Source organism: Pygoscelis adeliae, unplaced genomic scaffold (genome assembly GCF_000699105.1).
Source record: "Pygoscelis adeliae isolate BGI_AS28 unplaced genomic scaffold, ASM69910v1 Scaffold157, whole genome shotgun sequence".
NCBI lineage: Eukaryota > Metazoa > Chordata > Aves > Sphenisciformes > Spheniscidae > Pygoscelis > Pygoscelis adeliae.
Window position 1 is genome coordinate 955,354 of NW_008825107.1, and position 16,238 is coordinate 971,591.

Here is a 16,238-nt window from a genome sequence, read left to right on the forward strand (position 1 = left end):
AGCTGCCGGCTCCAGGCGGGTCTCTGCACTGCCCTGTGGGTTCGCCGGCTCAGGAACCCCCCTTGTACGCTGCGATCCTGCAGCCGGACGCGCCTGCACCGGAGCTGATTGCTTCTGCGAGTCAGTTGAGGTTAAATTTCTACTCTTCCTGTGGTTTTTGTCCTCGGCAAATATCTCCTCCACAAAAATGTATGCAACTGTTCTGTGCAGCTGCTTAAAAGGAGCAGCATGTTGACTATTATTCTGTTTTAATCTAACCGGTCCTAGTCTTTGGTATCTTTGGCCGTTACTGCTTGAAATAGACATAGTAAAAACCATTAGTATTGATAATAATCTATGAATTAATTTAATATATGCTATTTCCCCTTCAATTATGGAAATTAACCATGAATATGGAAAAAAGTCGTTTAAATATGGGAATGAACCATCTGAGCTTGCTGTTACTATTACAGTTATCCCCCAGGTTTCCCAGGAAGACCAAGGACTCCATCTGACCTGCTCCTGCTTTCTGAAGTTTCAATTAGAGATCTTGCAAAGAAATTCCCATATGTTCTCCTGATGAAACTTCTAGAAGCAGCTGACAGCTACTGTTAGAAAGGGGTTGATGATCATACTACCAGTTTCCATGTGCAAATTGGACGCGTCTCTATGTACGGTCATTGTAGGCACATACGCAAAACCATAGAGCTCTATCAGCAATCACATCCTTCAGGGATTTGAAGACAGTGTTAAGATTAATAAGTATAACATTTGAGAGGCATTTTGGTACCTGCACTACAAAAATAAAGATGAGAGCCTTATTCCCACAATTACTAGCCACAATGTCTGCCCACTAACAGTCACTATATGAGAACATACCCATTTGCCTCTTTTTTGTCTTAGTACTGCAGGCTGTCTTCCAAAGCAGAAATCGTGGTGTGCTGTGAGCTATCTTTCAGAAAATGCTTTGCTGTGTTTCAGTCAGCAGAGTTAATAAATGATCAGTGTTACCACATAGAGTCCCCCCTCAATATACTACAGCTCAGCTCTTTTCTGTCCCTTCTCAAGGTGCTCTCAAATCAGCTGGCTGGAGTGGGTGAGGTTTCAGATAGCTTCCAAACCTCCTCCAGACACAGGCAGCCTTGCAAAGTCCTCCTACAGTTTTCTGAGAGGGAGCCTCAGCTTTTCCTGCACAAGACACAAAATGGACATCAGATGTCCTCAAAACGTGCAGAAGAGGGAGCACAACGTAGTAACTTTGGTTGTGTGGCTGCGTTTTGTCTTGTTTAAGGTAACCTGGAAATTCAGATCCAGGAGTCAGTCATCCAGGTAGGTTGACACTGTTGCTGTATCCTTTCCTGCCATACTATTTTGGCTGTTTTCATTTGGCCAAGCTGGTACGGATGCTGCTCTGCAGACAGCACATCAATAGCCTTCTTCCTGCATTAGGAAGGGATACAACAGTTTGCTTCGCAGAGCCTCTGCCCCACTGCAACATTTAGACCTGTGAATTAGGTAATGGGCAGATTCTCCAAGAATGGAATAACCTGGTATCCATACAAGTATGCTGTGTCAGCCTAAGAGATTTAAACTCTGCTGCTAATCTTTTGCTAGTCATTTTAAACTGAACTGGGACTTGAAATAACCACGTGTTGAATAACCTTGTCTTCAATTCAAATTACAGAAACAACATGCAAAGGAAAAACAGCGCATTGCGTTTTTTTAGTGTGTATGCTAAATGAAAGAATGTTTTGTCTTTTACTAAGTCTAGACAAAAATAGCAACGATCAGGGTATTAATACTAGATGTTTAATGACTTATTGTTTCAGATCCTAGTAAAATTGTGCAGTTTTGTGTCCCCGGCGGAAGAACTGGCTCAAAAGGATGATCTCCAGCTTCTATTCAGTGCAATAACCTCATGGTGCCCTCCCTATAATCTGCCTTGGAGGAAGAGTGCAGGGGAAGTACTAATGACCATATCGCGTCATGGCCTTAGCGTCAATGTAGTGAAATACATTCATGGTATGTGTCTATCCAATATTATTTATTGGGTTTTTTTCTGTTCTTATTTCATAGTTTTCTTAGTTAGGAAATAGGCATGAAAATAATAGATCAAGGAAAGCTTACAGGCCTTTTTTTTTTTTTTTTGGACACGTAGGCATTTACATACAGGTAAAATTTCAGAGCACTTGTGTAGCGAGAGAGGTGTTTGTAGCTGAGTCTGCCTCATCCATATTTCAAGTTAACATTGGAAGATGGAGTTTCCTTTCATGTTTTGGTGTAGAGTTTATGCTAACCAAAAGGAAAGGCTTTCAGCAACTTCAGTAACTGCCTGTATTGAAAAGTAGTCACTGGGAAGATGCATAGGTTTGTCACTTTTGCTGCAAGCATTAATTCTTAACGGGAGTTGTTTTCTGTCCTGTGTTTGAGTTAGCAGCAGCAGCTCCTCGCAGAGGCGCGAGGCAAGCTAGCAGTGTCCTGTTTACAGCTGCATGTTTGGGTACCACTCTAGCTGGCAATAAAAGTGTAGAGACATCTGAGGAAGCTGCAGGAAGAGGAACCAGCTCCATGTGTTTTGCTGACGCAGTTTGAGCTATTAGAAGCCCGTGTAGTAAATACTGGTGCATTACGCCAACTAGGGAGAGCTAATTTGAGTATCCTGGGAGAAGGTTCTTTCTCCCAGACATCTTGCTTTTGCGGGAAGAGGCTGGGTCGGACCATTATAACCACCACTGATTTGCAATGTACTGTCCATTATCCAGGGTACTGGGGGCTGGCATACTCTGGTAACAGGAAAACCTGGGTAATACAGGCACTAGGAAATCCTCAAGGGTGCACGGCATATGGGCACAGAAACACTTGAGTGCAAACCTCCAAGTGCTTATTGATGGCATGTTGGAACTGCCAGCTGGCTTCCTCCTTCCTTCTTTCCTTCCAGCTCAGCTTCCTTGCGGGGTCCCCAACCCAAGGGCATTGTCCCTAGGGCCTGGCCCAGGGAGGCTGTCCTTCGCTTGGCTGAGACCCAAGCCTCTGCCCGAAGGAGGTGGTCTCTCAGTACTGGTGCTCCTAGGAAGCTTAAGTGTAGCCTGTCGTAGAGCCTGTGTCACAATCTGGTGTGGAGCTTTTGGGACACAGCTGGAAAGAGCCTGGTGGCTGGATGGATTTGCAGACCCTACGTTTTCCCTGTTGGCTAGCTGACTAGATTGCTGACTGTTCAACCAGCCTGCGTTTCTTCTGCCGGGCTCTTCTCTTCCTCACCTTGCCATACAGCTTACAGATTGTGGATTTTGTGCATCCTGAAGGCCAAAATAAAATCGTCTCATGGGCTTAATTCAGCCTGCGAGCCACCGAATGACTGAAGCAGCTAGAATCATTCCATATTATCTCCTATCCTTTTTTAAGACAAATAGCATCCTTACTGTTTCAGGTATGGGAACTGTAGCGTACAGGGGTATTTCTGTAGTTGGTTACAGATTTTAGTAGCTAATATAAGAAGTACTTTATTCATCATGTATCTTTACAAGTGACTGGTCACGGTCTGCTTAGCAAGGGCAGCTGCCAAGCTGATTCATGACAAAGAATTTGCAAGAGCAAAGCGAGATGAAAACCAGTGTTGGAGAGGATATTAGCTGCCTGGGAGCAAAAACCAGTGTTGGAGAGGATATTAGCTGCCTGGGAGCAGCTTTGCATATGAAATACTTGTGTTGCATTAATTTAAAATTGCATGGGTGTTTAGGTGTGTAGGATTTGAGGTAGGAAATTTGGTAGAGTATGTTTCTAATATTATATTTAGGGCTTTTAGACTGTAGGACCACATAGAAGCATTTGTAGTTTTTAAATTGGAATGACTGTTGAAGTGAACTAACATCCTTATCATACATTTTAGCAGTGTACCCCTACTGCAAAAAAAGAAACCACGGTTTCCTCACACTCTAGAAAGCAAGTAGTTACAAGGCTTCACAAAACCATTTTGACAGTTTATGAAATATGTTACCCTGCTACCACATACTTCCCAGAAAATTTCAGTCTGTGTTTTTTCTTGTGCTAGCAGCGTGTTTCCAATTCCAGTCAGAAAGATGTGAAGGTACAGTATCACTTGGAAGCACAGAATAGTCATCAGTTAAGTATTTTCAGATAGGGCTTAAAAGGTGATAGGTATTTTGCCTGCATCTGTAACAGCCTTCTGGTGGGTTTTTGATGAGTGTAGAGGGTGTATATGTATATGTGAAAACATCACAAAGTGCAACAAAGAAAATAACTGAGTTTTGACTGTGTCGTTTGGCATATTGCAGCTACTACCATTATCGCATCTCTGTTGGCTTGATCCACAGAGGATTGAGGATGGCATATCAAAAGATATCCTAGGTTCTTTAAAAAGTGAAATAAAATCTTAAAAAGGAAACCAGTTGGCATTCTCTCTCGCTTGATAAAAAAATAAACCTGACTTAAGAGATAACAACATCTGTCAAGAGGTTCATCTTATATTCAGGAAAAAAGTTAAGATGTTTTATCATATGCAAAGGAGCATCCTTTCACTATCTCATGCTTTGATTTGATCTCTGGGAAATTTTGTTATCGGTCTAGCTAGAAAGATTTGCACTTGTCTCGTGCATGCTGTGGAGTTAAAATAGCAGATAATTGAAGGGAGCATCTTTAAAACAGGAGCGCAACCTAAAATCTGACTATAGATTTAGGAAAGCTTTCTGCAACTGACAATGAACTGATGAAGTGTGAGAGGTATGCAGAACGCAACAAGCTGTGTCTCTTTGGTCAAGATTTATCAGGCAAGCAAATATGCCAGCCAAAGAAACGCTAACCAGAGTAGCAATAAGAAGACACAGTATAAAGGGTTATGTGTAGGGTTTTACCTAACATCAGTAACAGTTTGAGTCAGTACTTGATGTTTTGGAATTATTTACAGTTGCCATATTTGTCTTTTTATTCTGCTGAGTTATCCGGTCAAATATTTAGGTAAAAACCAGTATTTGTCTACACAGTCTCCTCCTTATAAGAGTAAAGATTATAAAAGGGAGGAAGGGGTTGGCAAAAAGAGGTTAGAGTTCAGATCCAAAGCCACTTGAGAATCCTACTCGTCTTCAAGTGCTCTGTGATATTAAATGTTATGTGGTAAGAGATAGTTAAATAACAGTTACCTTATTGCCATGATTCTTGTACTCGTTATACTTCTTGCTGTGATTATTGTCAGTAAAATCCTGAATTTCTTAATTGCGATTCTTTTCAGAAAAGGAATGTTTGTCCACGTGTGTTCAGAACATGCAGCAGTCTGATGACCTTTCTCCCCTAGAAATAGTTGAGATGTTTGCTGGACTTTCTTGTTTTCTCAAAGACTCCAGTGATGTATCCCAAACATTGTTGGATGATTTTAGGATATGGCAAGGATACAACTTCCTCTGTGATCTCCTCCTCAGGTATGCAAAAGTGCTCGAAGGAATGCAGACAGATCACTGTGAGCTTTTTCTGAAAAGATTTCTTAATAAAGCATAGGTGAATAGGTTTGAACAAATAAGTGATTATAGGTTGTTATGAAATGAAGATGCTAGGGCCAAAACATGAAATTATGTGCTTCTCTCCATTTATGAAACTACGTTGTTTAACATTTTGTTCATCGGTACTGGTTTATTACTAAATGTTTATGTATGTGCTGAGAAAGCAGATGCTTAAAAACAACTGGTACTAAAAATTTAGAAAGAATTCAGAAGAGAAAATTTTGACTGCAACTAGTGATTTTTGGATTTAGTTGGAGTGTTTTTTTGTTTTGTTTTAAAATACTATCATGATGAAAAATCATGTACGTAAATGTGGTGCATGCTACTTAGTATTGAAGACATGCTACTTAGTATTGAAGAGACGTTTTTGTACATAAGCTCTAATACCAGAGTGCTGAAGAGAACTCTCATGTTACTAGGAAATGAGTGTATATATGTATTTTTTTTAATTTGTGTTTTTTATTAAAGGTACTGCTAACCTGCTAATGCATCACAGAATAGGGTAATGAAAATGCCTGCCCAAGCAAAACCTGGATATATGATCCATCCATGATTTTATTTCTTTCCATGAAAGAAACGTCATTCTTTTCTTTCTTGGTCAGAAAATTAGTGTCTGCTGCATTATTTCTGTAAAATCTATGGTCAGTCTGTGTTGCTTTGTTTGGATATGAAGTTATGAAGAAGCACGCTTAGCAGATGAAATACGTATGTGTTTTACAAATTCAAGACAGAAACTGGGAAATGATGACTATGAGCATACACCTTATGAAGTACACTTGGGTCAAAGATGCTTACAAACAGTGCTGTAATGGCCGTTAATGAGAAGTGTTAATGTTATCTCCCTCTTTCAAGCCATTCATTTTGGGTGCTAGGATGCTAAGTTTTGGCACCCAAATATTTGAACTAAATTTTCTACTACATAGTATGTTTCTGGGTTTTTTGTTTGTTTGTTTTAAATGGATATCAGACATAGACATGGCATTTGAAATTCTTAATCACAGTTAAAATTATTCACAAATTATCTTTGGTGCCACAAAAGCTCAAACACCTGTTAAGGAATTGTTACTGTACTTGTAGTATAAGTGGTGTTTTTGAGTGTGTTATATTTACTAATGCATTCGTTCAAAGCAATGTAATTCAAACTCAGCGTTTACCAGAATCTGTCAGCCAGAGTTTAGGTGGAATTTGAGGGGAAGACACTGTCATTAGCAATTTCTTTTTCAGGTACAAAAGCGATCCTCTGTAAAGTGTTTTAAACAAACTCTCTCCTGAGCTTGCTCATCCTTTAAATCAAAGAATGGGGGATCCTTGACAGGATATAGGAAGACTAAAGGTTTGCATGTCTGATTGAAGAAGGAGAGCACCTGGGTTCTTCAGTTGACATCAGTAAAGGTTAAAAGCGTAGGAATGCATTATCTTCACTTCTTCCTGGGCTCTATAAAACTTACTAAGACTCTTGAAGAAATGCCTGGGATAAGGTGAACAGTGCACACCAACGTGTGGTGTATTTGTTAGCAATTTGTGTATTGTAGAGGAGATGGAAGATGGTTTAAAACGTGACTGCTGTTTTGATGGCCATATCTCTTGATCTTCAAATCAAAACATGATTTGTTTCAAAAAAAGTATCAACTTGGACAACTATGTATCGGTCAGTGATGAACAGCAGTAATGTGTTCTCCCCGGACATGTTTTGGTTCAAACTTACTGACAAAGACTTGTTCAGCTCTATGGCACTATTGTGAAGATGGCTGTCACGTGGGGGTAGGAAAGCCGGACACTGTGCGTCAGGCTGCAAAGAAAGGCTTTGGAGGTGGTAATGCAGAAGGATGTGTGAAGAAGGTGACTTAATAGGAAATTGCAGGAGGTCTGTGAGGACCAAAGGAGAAAGTATGTAATTTCACCTCAATGATGTGAAAGGGCAGAGCATATGGAGGATTAGTAGAATGGCAATAGGTGAGCTCAGTGCTTCTGTAATGGATGTTTGAAGGAGGTTCAGCCACATGTCTGACTGAGAAGAAGATGGAGGATGCAGAACGAGCTGCTTCTAAGGGCTCCCATGGTCACTTGTCAGCAAGAAGAAAAACATAGCTCGCATTGCATGAGTGAATAGGAGATTGTGGTCCCCAGCTTTCTCCTGAGATCTATAGAGACTATAGAGTTAGTAAGTAATTAAACATGGTTGAATTTTTGTGAAGTTGAAGGAAAATGAGGATTGTTCTAGGGTTCGGAGTCAGTTTCTAGGGTTTGGCATGTTGCTGGTGGGAAACAATGGTTGGAATGAGATGTTAGCATTTCCATCCTCTTGTGTTCAAAGGTAAGGGTCTGTAGTTCTAATGAAGATGCTTCATTGTACGCTTCTAAGTGTTAGGCTTCTACCAAGGTACCGTTTCATTAGCATAAAATATTAACTCTCAAAGTGGCAGATATAATCTAGCAAGTTAATTATGGATTTTTTTAATGACAGACTATCTAGGTATTTTCCTATCCAGTAGCTTCAAGTTTGTACGAAGATTTTAGAAGTAATTTTCATGTCTGTGCTGCTTTTTAGCAGACTGTTGAGTTCAAGGAAAGATTTATGAGGTGAATTTCTATGGCAAATAAATGTATGCTCTCATAAATCCAATAACATTTGACTGACTTAATGATATGAAATATGAACAGAGAATATGTAAAATACTGCAGGAACAGGGCAGTAAAAGTGTGGTCTCTAAATTAATAGAGTAAAATGGAAGAGATACCTTATTAAAGTGATTTGAGTTGAAATAAACTAGTGCTGCTAACTTGATCTATTGTATTTTCTTTAGATTAGAACAGGCAAAAGAGGCTGAATCTAAGGATGCTTTGAAGGACTTAGTTAATTTGATAACTTCCTTAACAACATATGGTGTCAATGAATTAAAGCCAGCTGGTGTTACCACTGGAGTACCTTTCCTACTACCTGGATTTGCAGTCCCACAGCCTGCAGGCAAAGGTGAGTCTGCTTTCTTCCTCTGGTTGTTGGTTTTTTTTTTTTTAATGTAAACAACAAAATACAAAGAAGCTGTATTCTACACAAACCATTTGCAGTTGAATCTGGGTTCTTTTATTAAGATTGCGTATCAAATACTTAGTTCTGTTGGTCTCAAAGGTTCTATTTTGGGGTTGGTACCCAAAGAAGAAAGTGTAGGGCTTTTGTCTTTGAGGACTAAAGGCCAAGTCAAACATCTCTCACTGCAAAGCTGACAGTTTCTACATGGACATTTTAAGAGATTATCATAGTGGAGAGATGCACTGATTTGATTTATGGTGTTTTAAGCTGCTCTTACTAAACTGATGTGAAAGGCTTATGTGTTGGTTTGATTTCTTTGATTTTTTTTTTTTTTTTTTTTTTTGGCTAAGATTTGCTTTCTGTTAGCTTTTGTCAGCTAGGCAAGTAGAACTTGTGAGCTGAAATCTGTTGTTTCGTCACCAGTGTTCACAGAGTGGTAAAATCTGTGGTGTGCTTGCAGCCACAGTCAATTACGATATGGAGATAAGGCTGAGGAAGTCTGAGGGGGGAAAGGGTTTTATAAAAATAAACTTATTTTTCACATCCTGTGTATAAACTTAAAATTCAGGTAAGTCTTGTATATAACTAAGGTGTTTGGAATTTAATAGTGACCGTGGAGCTAGTTTGTTACTTGGATTTTTTATGGCATTTAGTTGTACCAGGGATACAAGAAAAATTTTTGTGACAGGGTTATATTTATAGATTTATAGGCTAATGGATTTACTTTCACTGTTTCTCTTGTATATCTAGGTTCCGTGGACAATGACTTCCTTTCTCTGGTATTGAGAGAGTTCATTGTTCATGGGAATTGTTTTCCCTTTGCACTAAATAGAGAAAGAAGGTGATAGTCACACTCAGAGCTTAATTTCTCCATGTTTTGATAATAACATACTAATTTTTGCTTAAGCTAATCAGCTTTTCTGATACAGTAGCATGAGAGAACCATGGCCTATTGAAATCTCCAAAGGAATTCTGTTATTTAATTTTCTGGTATTTGTCATGACATCTCTCAGTTCCTTTTACCTGCTTTTCATTACGTTAGCAAGTTGTCTTTTTATGAAGACCATATTAGCTCATTTTCTTACTGCTTTTATTTAAATCCTTTTAGTTCTTGAACTGAAGAGCTGGTTAAGATTTGGTTTCTTCAGGGGTCCTCGTAATAATCAAAGATAACTTATTAATCTGCTTGATTGCCTGGAACAACTGTTGATACTAAATTAGAGTATAAATAGTTGTATCTGTCACCACCTATGTTCCTGTCACATTTAATAAGCTCTAAATCCCATTTTCAACATTTTTCATTGTAAATAAAGCATGTAAAAAATGTCCTTTTAGAAACAAATGAGTGTGATTTATAATGTAACTTAATATTCTTCCAGTATGTGAAATTGTTTCATGTTAGTTTTCAAGGAAGTTTCCTGTTGCCTTCTGGAGAAATACTGGCAGGGAAGGTGGTGAGGGTAGACATGAAGATAATTGAATTTACTTTTAAATTGGACAACTTAGTTTGTAAACTATGAAGAGAGTAGCATTCCACAGAGCATATGTAATAAATCAGGATTCTTTGTTTATGAAAGGGTTTTTTAATTGGGTTAACGGTTTGCTTATAGCTTGTTTGAAAATAAGATTTTATTGTTAGAACATCCTAAATGCTTTGTTTAGAATGTGTTTCAAGTTGTCACTCTTGATTGTTTATTTTTTTAAATTATTTTTACCATTAGTTGTTTTCTGTATTATGGGATTTGTCCACAGTGATTTGTACTGTTCCTATAAAAGTTAAAAAAGTTGGCTTTGAGGCATCTTTTTAGTAGAATAAGAATAGTATTTGCCCATAGAAAATTCTGGGGCCACAGGGAGTACTCAGAAATGATGCATTCTTTGGCTAAATGAAGGAGGTTTTATTCAACTTGAAGGTACTTACAAGAAGAAATTTGACTGAGCTTTTAAACATGTGAGGTCTTTGTGTGCTAATATCACAGCTACCTTATGCTTTACAACTCTCTCTCCCTTTGTTTTAATTCCCTAATCATTAACAGTACTGGACCCTGCCAAAGCTTTCTTATTCCCAGGCCTGATTCCCAAAGCCAGCCCCGTGCCACCTTCCGATACCGGTATGGTCCTTCATGCCAGTTAATCCAGACCTGAGCAAGAGCAGCCTCTCTGTGGAAGGCGGGCAGCTGCTGGCCTTATGCCGCCCTGTGGAGTTTCTCTACGCACAGCTTTCTTCTTCTTGCAGGCAATTGCCAAAGAGTGGAAGCGAGAGGATAATTTGGAGGCCATGCATGTTGTCTACCTTTGAACCCGGCTGATGAGGATTTGTCATTGCTTATTGCTCTGTTGAGTGAGGGGATACAGATGGCTGTTATATTAAACTTAGTCTGCCAAATACTTGTAGAGGACAGAGTTGCATTCTGCATTATGGAATACAGAACATGTTGCTGTAATGAGTTTTCTTACGGCCTTGGGTAGATGGCAGGCAGGCTTTGTTTTGTCTCTAGAACTGTATCCTGTTGCATGTTTTAACAATAGGTCAGCTTGCTTACCTATTTTAAAGAAATGATCTTTCATTTAGCTGCTTATGTAAACACTTACTTTCAAAGTTGAAGATGCCATCTTAATGAACAGTAGATTGTAGGATTTGCAATGTAAGTGATTGTGCAGAGGCTTTTTTGAAGAGTCAGTTTTAATTAAAAAATTTATTATACGTGACATATGCTGTTATTTTATTCACACTTCCTAAAATGCATGGATCATTATTAATAAGTGTACTCATTGTTTATGACGATTAAGAACTTTCTCTTTCCTTTTTCCTCCCATCCCACTTTGTTTCCTGATTTAGGTCACAGTGTGAGGAATATTCAAGCATTTTCGGTCCTCCAGAATGCATTTTTGAGAGCAAAAACCAACTATCTAGCACAAATCATCCTTGATGCCATCATGAATATTTATATGGCAGACAATGCCAACTACTTCATTTTGGAATCGCAGCACACATTGTCTCAGTTTGCAGAGAAAATTCCTAAACTTCCAGAAGTGCAGACCAAATACTTTGAGATGCTGGAATTTGTTGTCTTCAGCTTGAATTACATACCCTGTAAAGAACTGATCAGTGTGAGCATCCTTTTAAAATCCAGCACTTCTTTTCAGTGTAGCATCATTGCCATGAAGACACTCCTGAAGTTCACCCGTCATGACTACATCTTTAAGGATGTCTTCAGGGAAGTGGGACTTCTGGAGGTGATGGTAAATCTTCTTCATAAATATGCAGCCCTTCTGAAAGATCCCACTCAGGCACTGAATGATCAAGGTAGTGTGTGCTCTTCCATTTTACTAATACATGTCTTTTTTTTGGCTGGGAATGGTGGAGGCTAGCATTTAAGAGGAGGAACAAGAGAGTCTGAACATGTGTCTCAAGGGCTGAGTTCTGCTGGGGGCTGGTGTGCCATCTTAAAAGCTCATTGGAATTGCTTCTCTCTTAACGTCCTGCAAGAAGCTTGAGGCAAGCTTTAAGATGTTGTATGAATGCAAGAGAGTAGGAGTTCATATCTTCCTTTTAAAATTTTTTTTTTTATGTATTGGTTTAATATTTGTTACTTAACATGAAAAGAGCAAGTGAAGGAGTAAGACACAGTATCTGTACTCTTCCTCACAAAAGGTGCTTGGGCATTTCATTGTGTTTAGCCCCAGCTTTGAAAAATACTATAGAGTGCATATTTGAGCTCTTGATAGGAGTATGTATTCAGGTTTGCAGACTTTTTATAATGATACAGAGTATAAAAGAACACAGAGACAACCATATGTCTCTTCAATTGGAGTAATGTAGCCACGTTTGACATACTCTGTAGATAAGCTAGATCTTCAGTAGAAGTACCCTGTGAATAGATGAGCTAAACATTCAGTAGGCAAAAGAAGACCTTGAAACTTTGTATCTTGGAGTAGAATAGATAAGGAAGCTATGCTGAAATAAGCTAGTTTGTGTAAGCAAAATGTGCAACAGAGCCAAAGAACAAACTGCATCCACAAAGACTGAGTTCAGCTAGTGGACACGGTGAGGAAGATTATTGATGACCACCAGAGGACCCTGAAAGACCACCAATGGACATAAGAGCATATGCGTTAAAGACTTTTACATATGTTAATGAGTTCCAGGAAATAACATGAATATGTTAATAATTTCTCAGAAATCTAATGAATATTTATATTCTAATTGTACATAACTCCTATAGTTGAGCAGCTCAAGGCGCACACTAGGTGGAGTGATCCCCTGTGCGCCCAGTACCGCAATAAAGAATGCCTGCTTTCTAAAACTCCAAATTGAGTCTTAGAGAGTTTTTCATCTGCTGACTTATGGTAACAATAAGTTGAGTCTACATTTTTCTAAGAGCATTTAAAAAAAAAATTTTTTTTAAAAATTTTGTTATCTCTGGAACTGAACATCTCAGAGAGAAGCTACATAGCTGCTTATCCTGCGAAGCATGCACTGCCGAGTGCCACATGCGCATACACACACACACACACACACACAGAGGTACTTTTTTTACATTCTGTATTTAAACTGCAATTGAGTTAGTGTGCATCAGTGACACTTATTTTAGTCATAATTGTTGGACATTTCACGTGGGTTTGTTGTCTGAAGCTTCATTAATGAGTGGTAGGAGTTGATTAGAGTTAGAAAGCTTTGTTGCCAGCAACTCCATTGAAAAACACATCAATTCTCACGTTCTTGTAAGTAAATGGACCAAGCTGTCATCTGATTAGGGTGCTACCTGGGTGCACATGACTTTGTGTTGTGGCTTGCTTCTTATTAGTAATTTAAAAAAAAAATGTTTTTTTCTAGCGTGTTACTCTCTTTTTAAGATGCCACTTGCAGTATTGGTTTGTTTGTTACACCTGTTGAATCATCAGCATATTTACTGTAATTATGTGAATGTAGTTTTGTGCTTTTGTGTGGAATTTCTCTTTTCAAGTACTGAATACTGAAGAAGAACAGATCATGTTAATCTTCAACTATCGTTTGGTTTTGTGGCTTCAAGAAACAAAAGTTGGGGATATGAAACTACATATACAGCTGCAGTGTCAGCCACTGAGCTCATAGTGCTCAAAAGCTTCTGTTTAAATTCTTGTCTTTATAAATTAGCTTTTCAAATGATTCATAGTTAAGCTTTCCCAGGAATGCATGTGTAGACTAAATCTTAATTTGTTTTGGAATATGGTTAGGCTGCATATTCTCTGGGGAAGCAAAGAAAATAGAAGTGTTGGTGGAAAGTATCAAGAAGCATCTTAGAAAAGAGTGATTTTTTTTTTTTTTTTTTTTACTATAACTTTGGCTTCTGAAATTATTTTTTAGGGGATTCAAGAAATAGTTCATTTGAGGACCAAAAGCAGCTGGCTTTATTGGTTATGGAGACCTTGACAGTACTACTACAAGGATCAAACACAAATGCAGGTAAGTAGAGAGACCGCTGTCAAAATATTTATAAAAAAGTAACTCAGAAAATCATGCCTGAAAGCAAAGTAATCTTGACTTTCTATCTTCAGGCAAGTAATCGAACACACTGAAATATACTTCTTCTCTTGCCAAGTTTTTCCAGAAGAGAGAATAGACAGCATAAACTAGAGTGCATAAAATAAAGGAATACAAGATAGTGGTTTTTTTAATCTTGAGTTTCTTTGCTATTGTTTACCTGAAGGCAACCACCACACCCCATCACTCTCCAACAATACTATAGTAATTTGTAGTAGGGCTTGTAACACAGGTTGTATATGGGAAAATTTAAGCATATAATTAGACATGTAGTTTGCTGTTGACAGTGTCATGTCTATTTAAATGTGATTAAAAATGCTTGCATCTTTAGTGAAAGATGGCTTTTAATTTTTAAAGACATATGCCCAGTCAGTATGTATAAATAGGGCTCTGTTATGAGTGCCCTTTTCTAAACCAGGCAGGTTTATATTATGGTTCATTAGCCAAGACTTAGCGACATCGAAATAGACAGTATGTGTGTATCATATTAGTAAAAACTGTCTCTGAGAGCTTGAAATAACAGATTGAGAAAAGGGTAATAACTGTTTTTAAACCCTTTTTGTCTATTCTATTAGATGAAGAAGAAAATGAGCAGGTGGGGGGAAACAGACACTACCCTGAGGAACCAGGAAGTTTCTGGCCTTCGAGGCCATGAAACATCCTTATTTCAGCAGGGTTGATTTGGTTTTTGGTTTGTTTTTTTTTCCTTTTTCTCAATTCTGACTGGTGTTTTCTCACTTCTGGTTTTGTTCTTGTTTTCGTTTAAGTAGGAGTAACTACAATCTGTGACAAATGGTTAAGAATGAAATCCTGAAAATTGTCCAATTTGTTTGACAGCTCACTGTTTAAACATTAACTCCTGGGCTAATGGCATAAAGCTTGTAACTTGGGGGGGGGGGGGGGGTGTTTGCCTTTGCCTGGGCAAATTTTTTTATTTAAATTTAGGCCCAGTGTTGGAGTAACCTCCAGTGTTGTCTATGTCATTTCACTATTGCACTTGTTTTCAAGTTCTGTTGCTTGTTATTTCAAACTACTTTCAAAGATAGCTTTTGAATTCTTCCCACCGAGCATTTCCAACATCTGCCAGCTTGGCTTTGTCCATGTACTTGATAAGCAAGTTCTTCATTCCATCAGGAAAGGCATTATTCACAGCAGTCAAGATAAACTCCAGTGGCATGTCCTTTGCCAAAACAGAAAGGCATTGCAGCGAAGCAGAGGTTACTCCAAGCTGATGTTTCAATTAGTTACACGTTCAGGCTGTCATGATCATGTTTAGACCATTTTGTTGGGTTGCTTATGAGAAAGCTGTGGATGACACTGCCAGAAGCTTTGCTGAAGTTGAGATGTGTCTCCTTTGCCACTTCCCTTTTGTCCACCAAGCTACCTTTCCTCTCAATGGAAAGGACAAAAACATGATCTTTGATTTACTAGATGAGCCTGTTCAATGATGAATCAAGAAGCAAGTGAATTAGGCTGAAATAAGGAGGTTTTAGAGAGGAAATTGGTATAGATTACAGATGAAGTGCATGAATCAATTACACACTTGCACATTTATTGCTCAGCTTTGGTTTTGCCATGTAAGAAAAGGCAGAATGAGAAACGAGTCAGGAAGGAGTGGCACGAAGGTACATTGTGGGGGCTTCCATATAAGGAGAAATTGGGAAAAAAAACAAACCCAAACCCAAAAACCTCAGGATTGTTTGATTTCTAAGGCTGAATGAGAGGAGATGGTGTAACTGTGTGATGAATAACATCTCTGAAGGACTGAAACTGCCTCATATTTTAGAAGCAGCAGGTCTTGGTTCACAGGACTGGACTACATGCGCCTGTGTGGCATCAGGGTCTGTGATACCTGAGCCTTGCTCCTGTGAGGTATGGATTATGATCTGACTGTGGTAGCATCCACCTGACTTGTAACAAATCCTTGGCTGCTGTTAAATGGCGTTCCTGACCTCACCTAGGAAGTTGAAGGAGCCATCAGTACCTCATTGCTACTCTTGGTACTGAGTTGATCTCTGAGTCCAACAGAGAAACTACACAGGGTAGTGTAAAACGCATCAGGGCTGTGGGATGATGCCACAGATGTTGTTCTTGAGGATTCCTGGAGAGTTCAAGGGCCTCATTTCATCAGTAGCTCTCCAAGTTCAGGAGTATGACAGAGCTGTACAGGAGGAGTTAAAAAACCATTTCTCAAAGAAGT

General features: G+C 38.8%; 1 protein-coding gene across 1 annotated transcript in view; it reads left to right on the forward strand.

Annotated features, from left to right (window-relative positions):
* Nucleotides 1-16,238, forward strand: part of WDFY3 (WD repeat and FYVE domain containing 3) — a 157,532-nt gene that overhangs the window by 45,344 nt on the left and 95,950 nt on the right. The window contains exons 6-10 of the mRNA XM_009327491.1: nucleotides 1,809-2,001; nucleotides 5,222-5,408; nucleotides 8,291-8,457; nucleotides 11,354-11,821; nucleotides 13,862-13,960. Of these exons, the coding sequence (XP_009325766.1) occupies nucleotides 1,809-2,001; nucleotides 5,222-5,408; nucleotides 8,291-8,457; nucleotides 11,354-11,821; nucleotides 13,862-13,960 (1,114 nt within the window). The remainder of the gene's footprint in view (nucleotides 1-1,808; nucleotides 2,002-5,221; nucleotides 5,409-8,290; nucleotides 8,458-11,353; nucleotides 11,822-13,861; nucleotides 13,961-16,238) is intronic.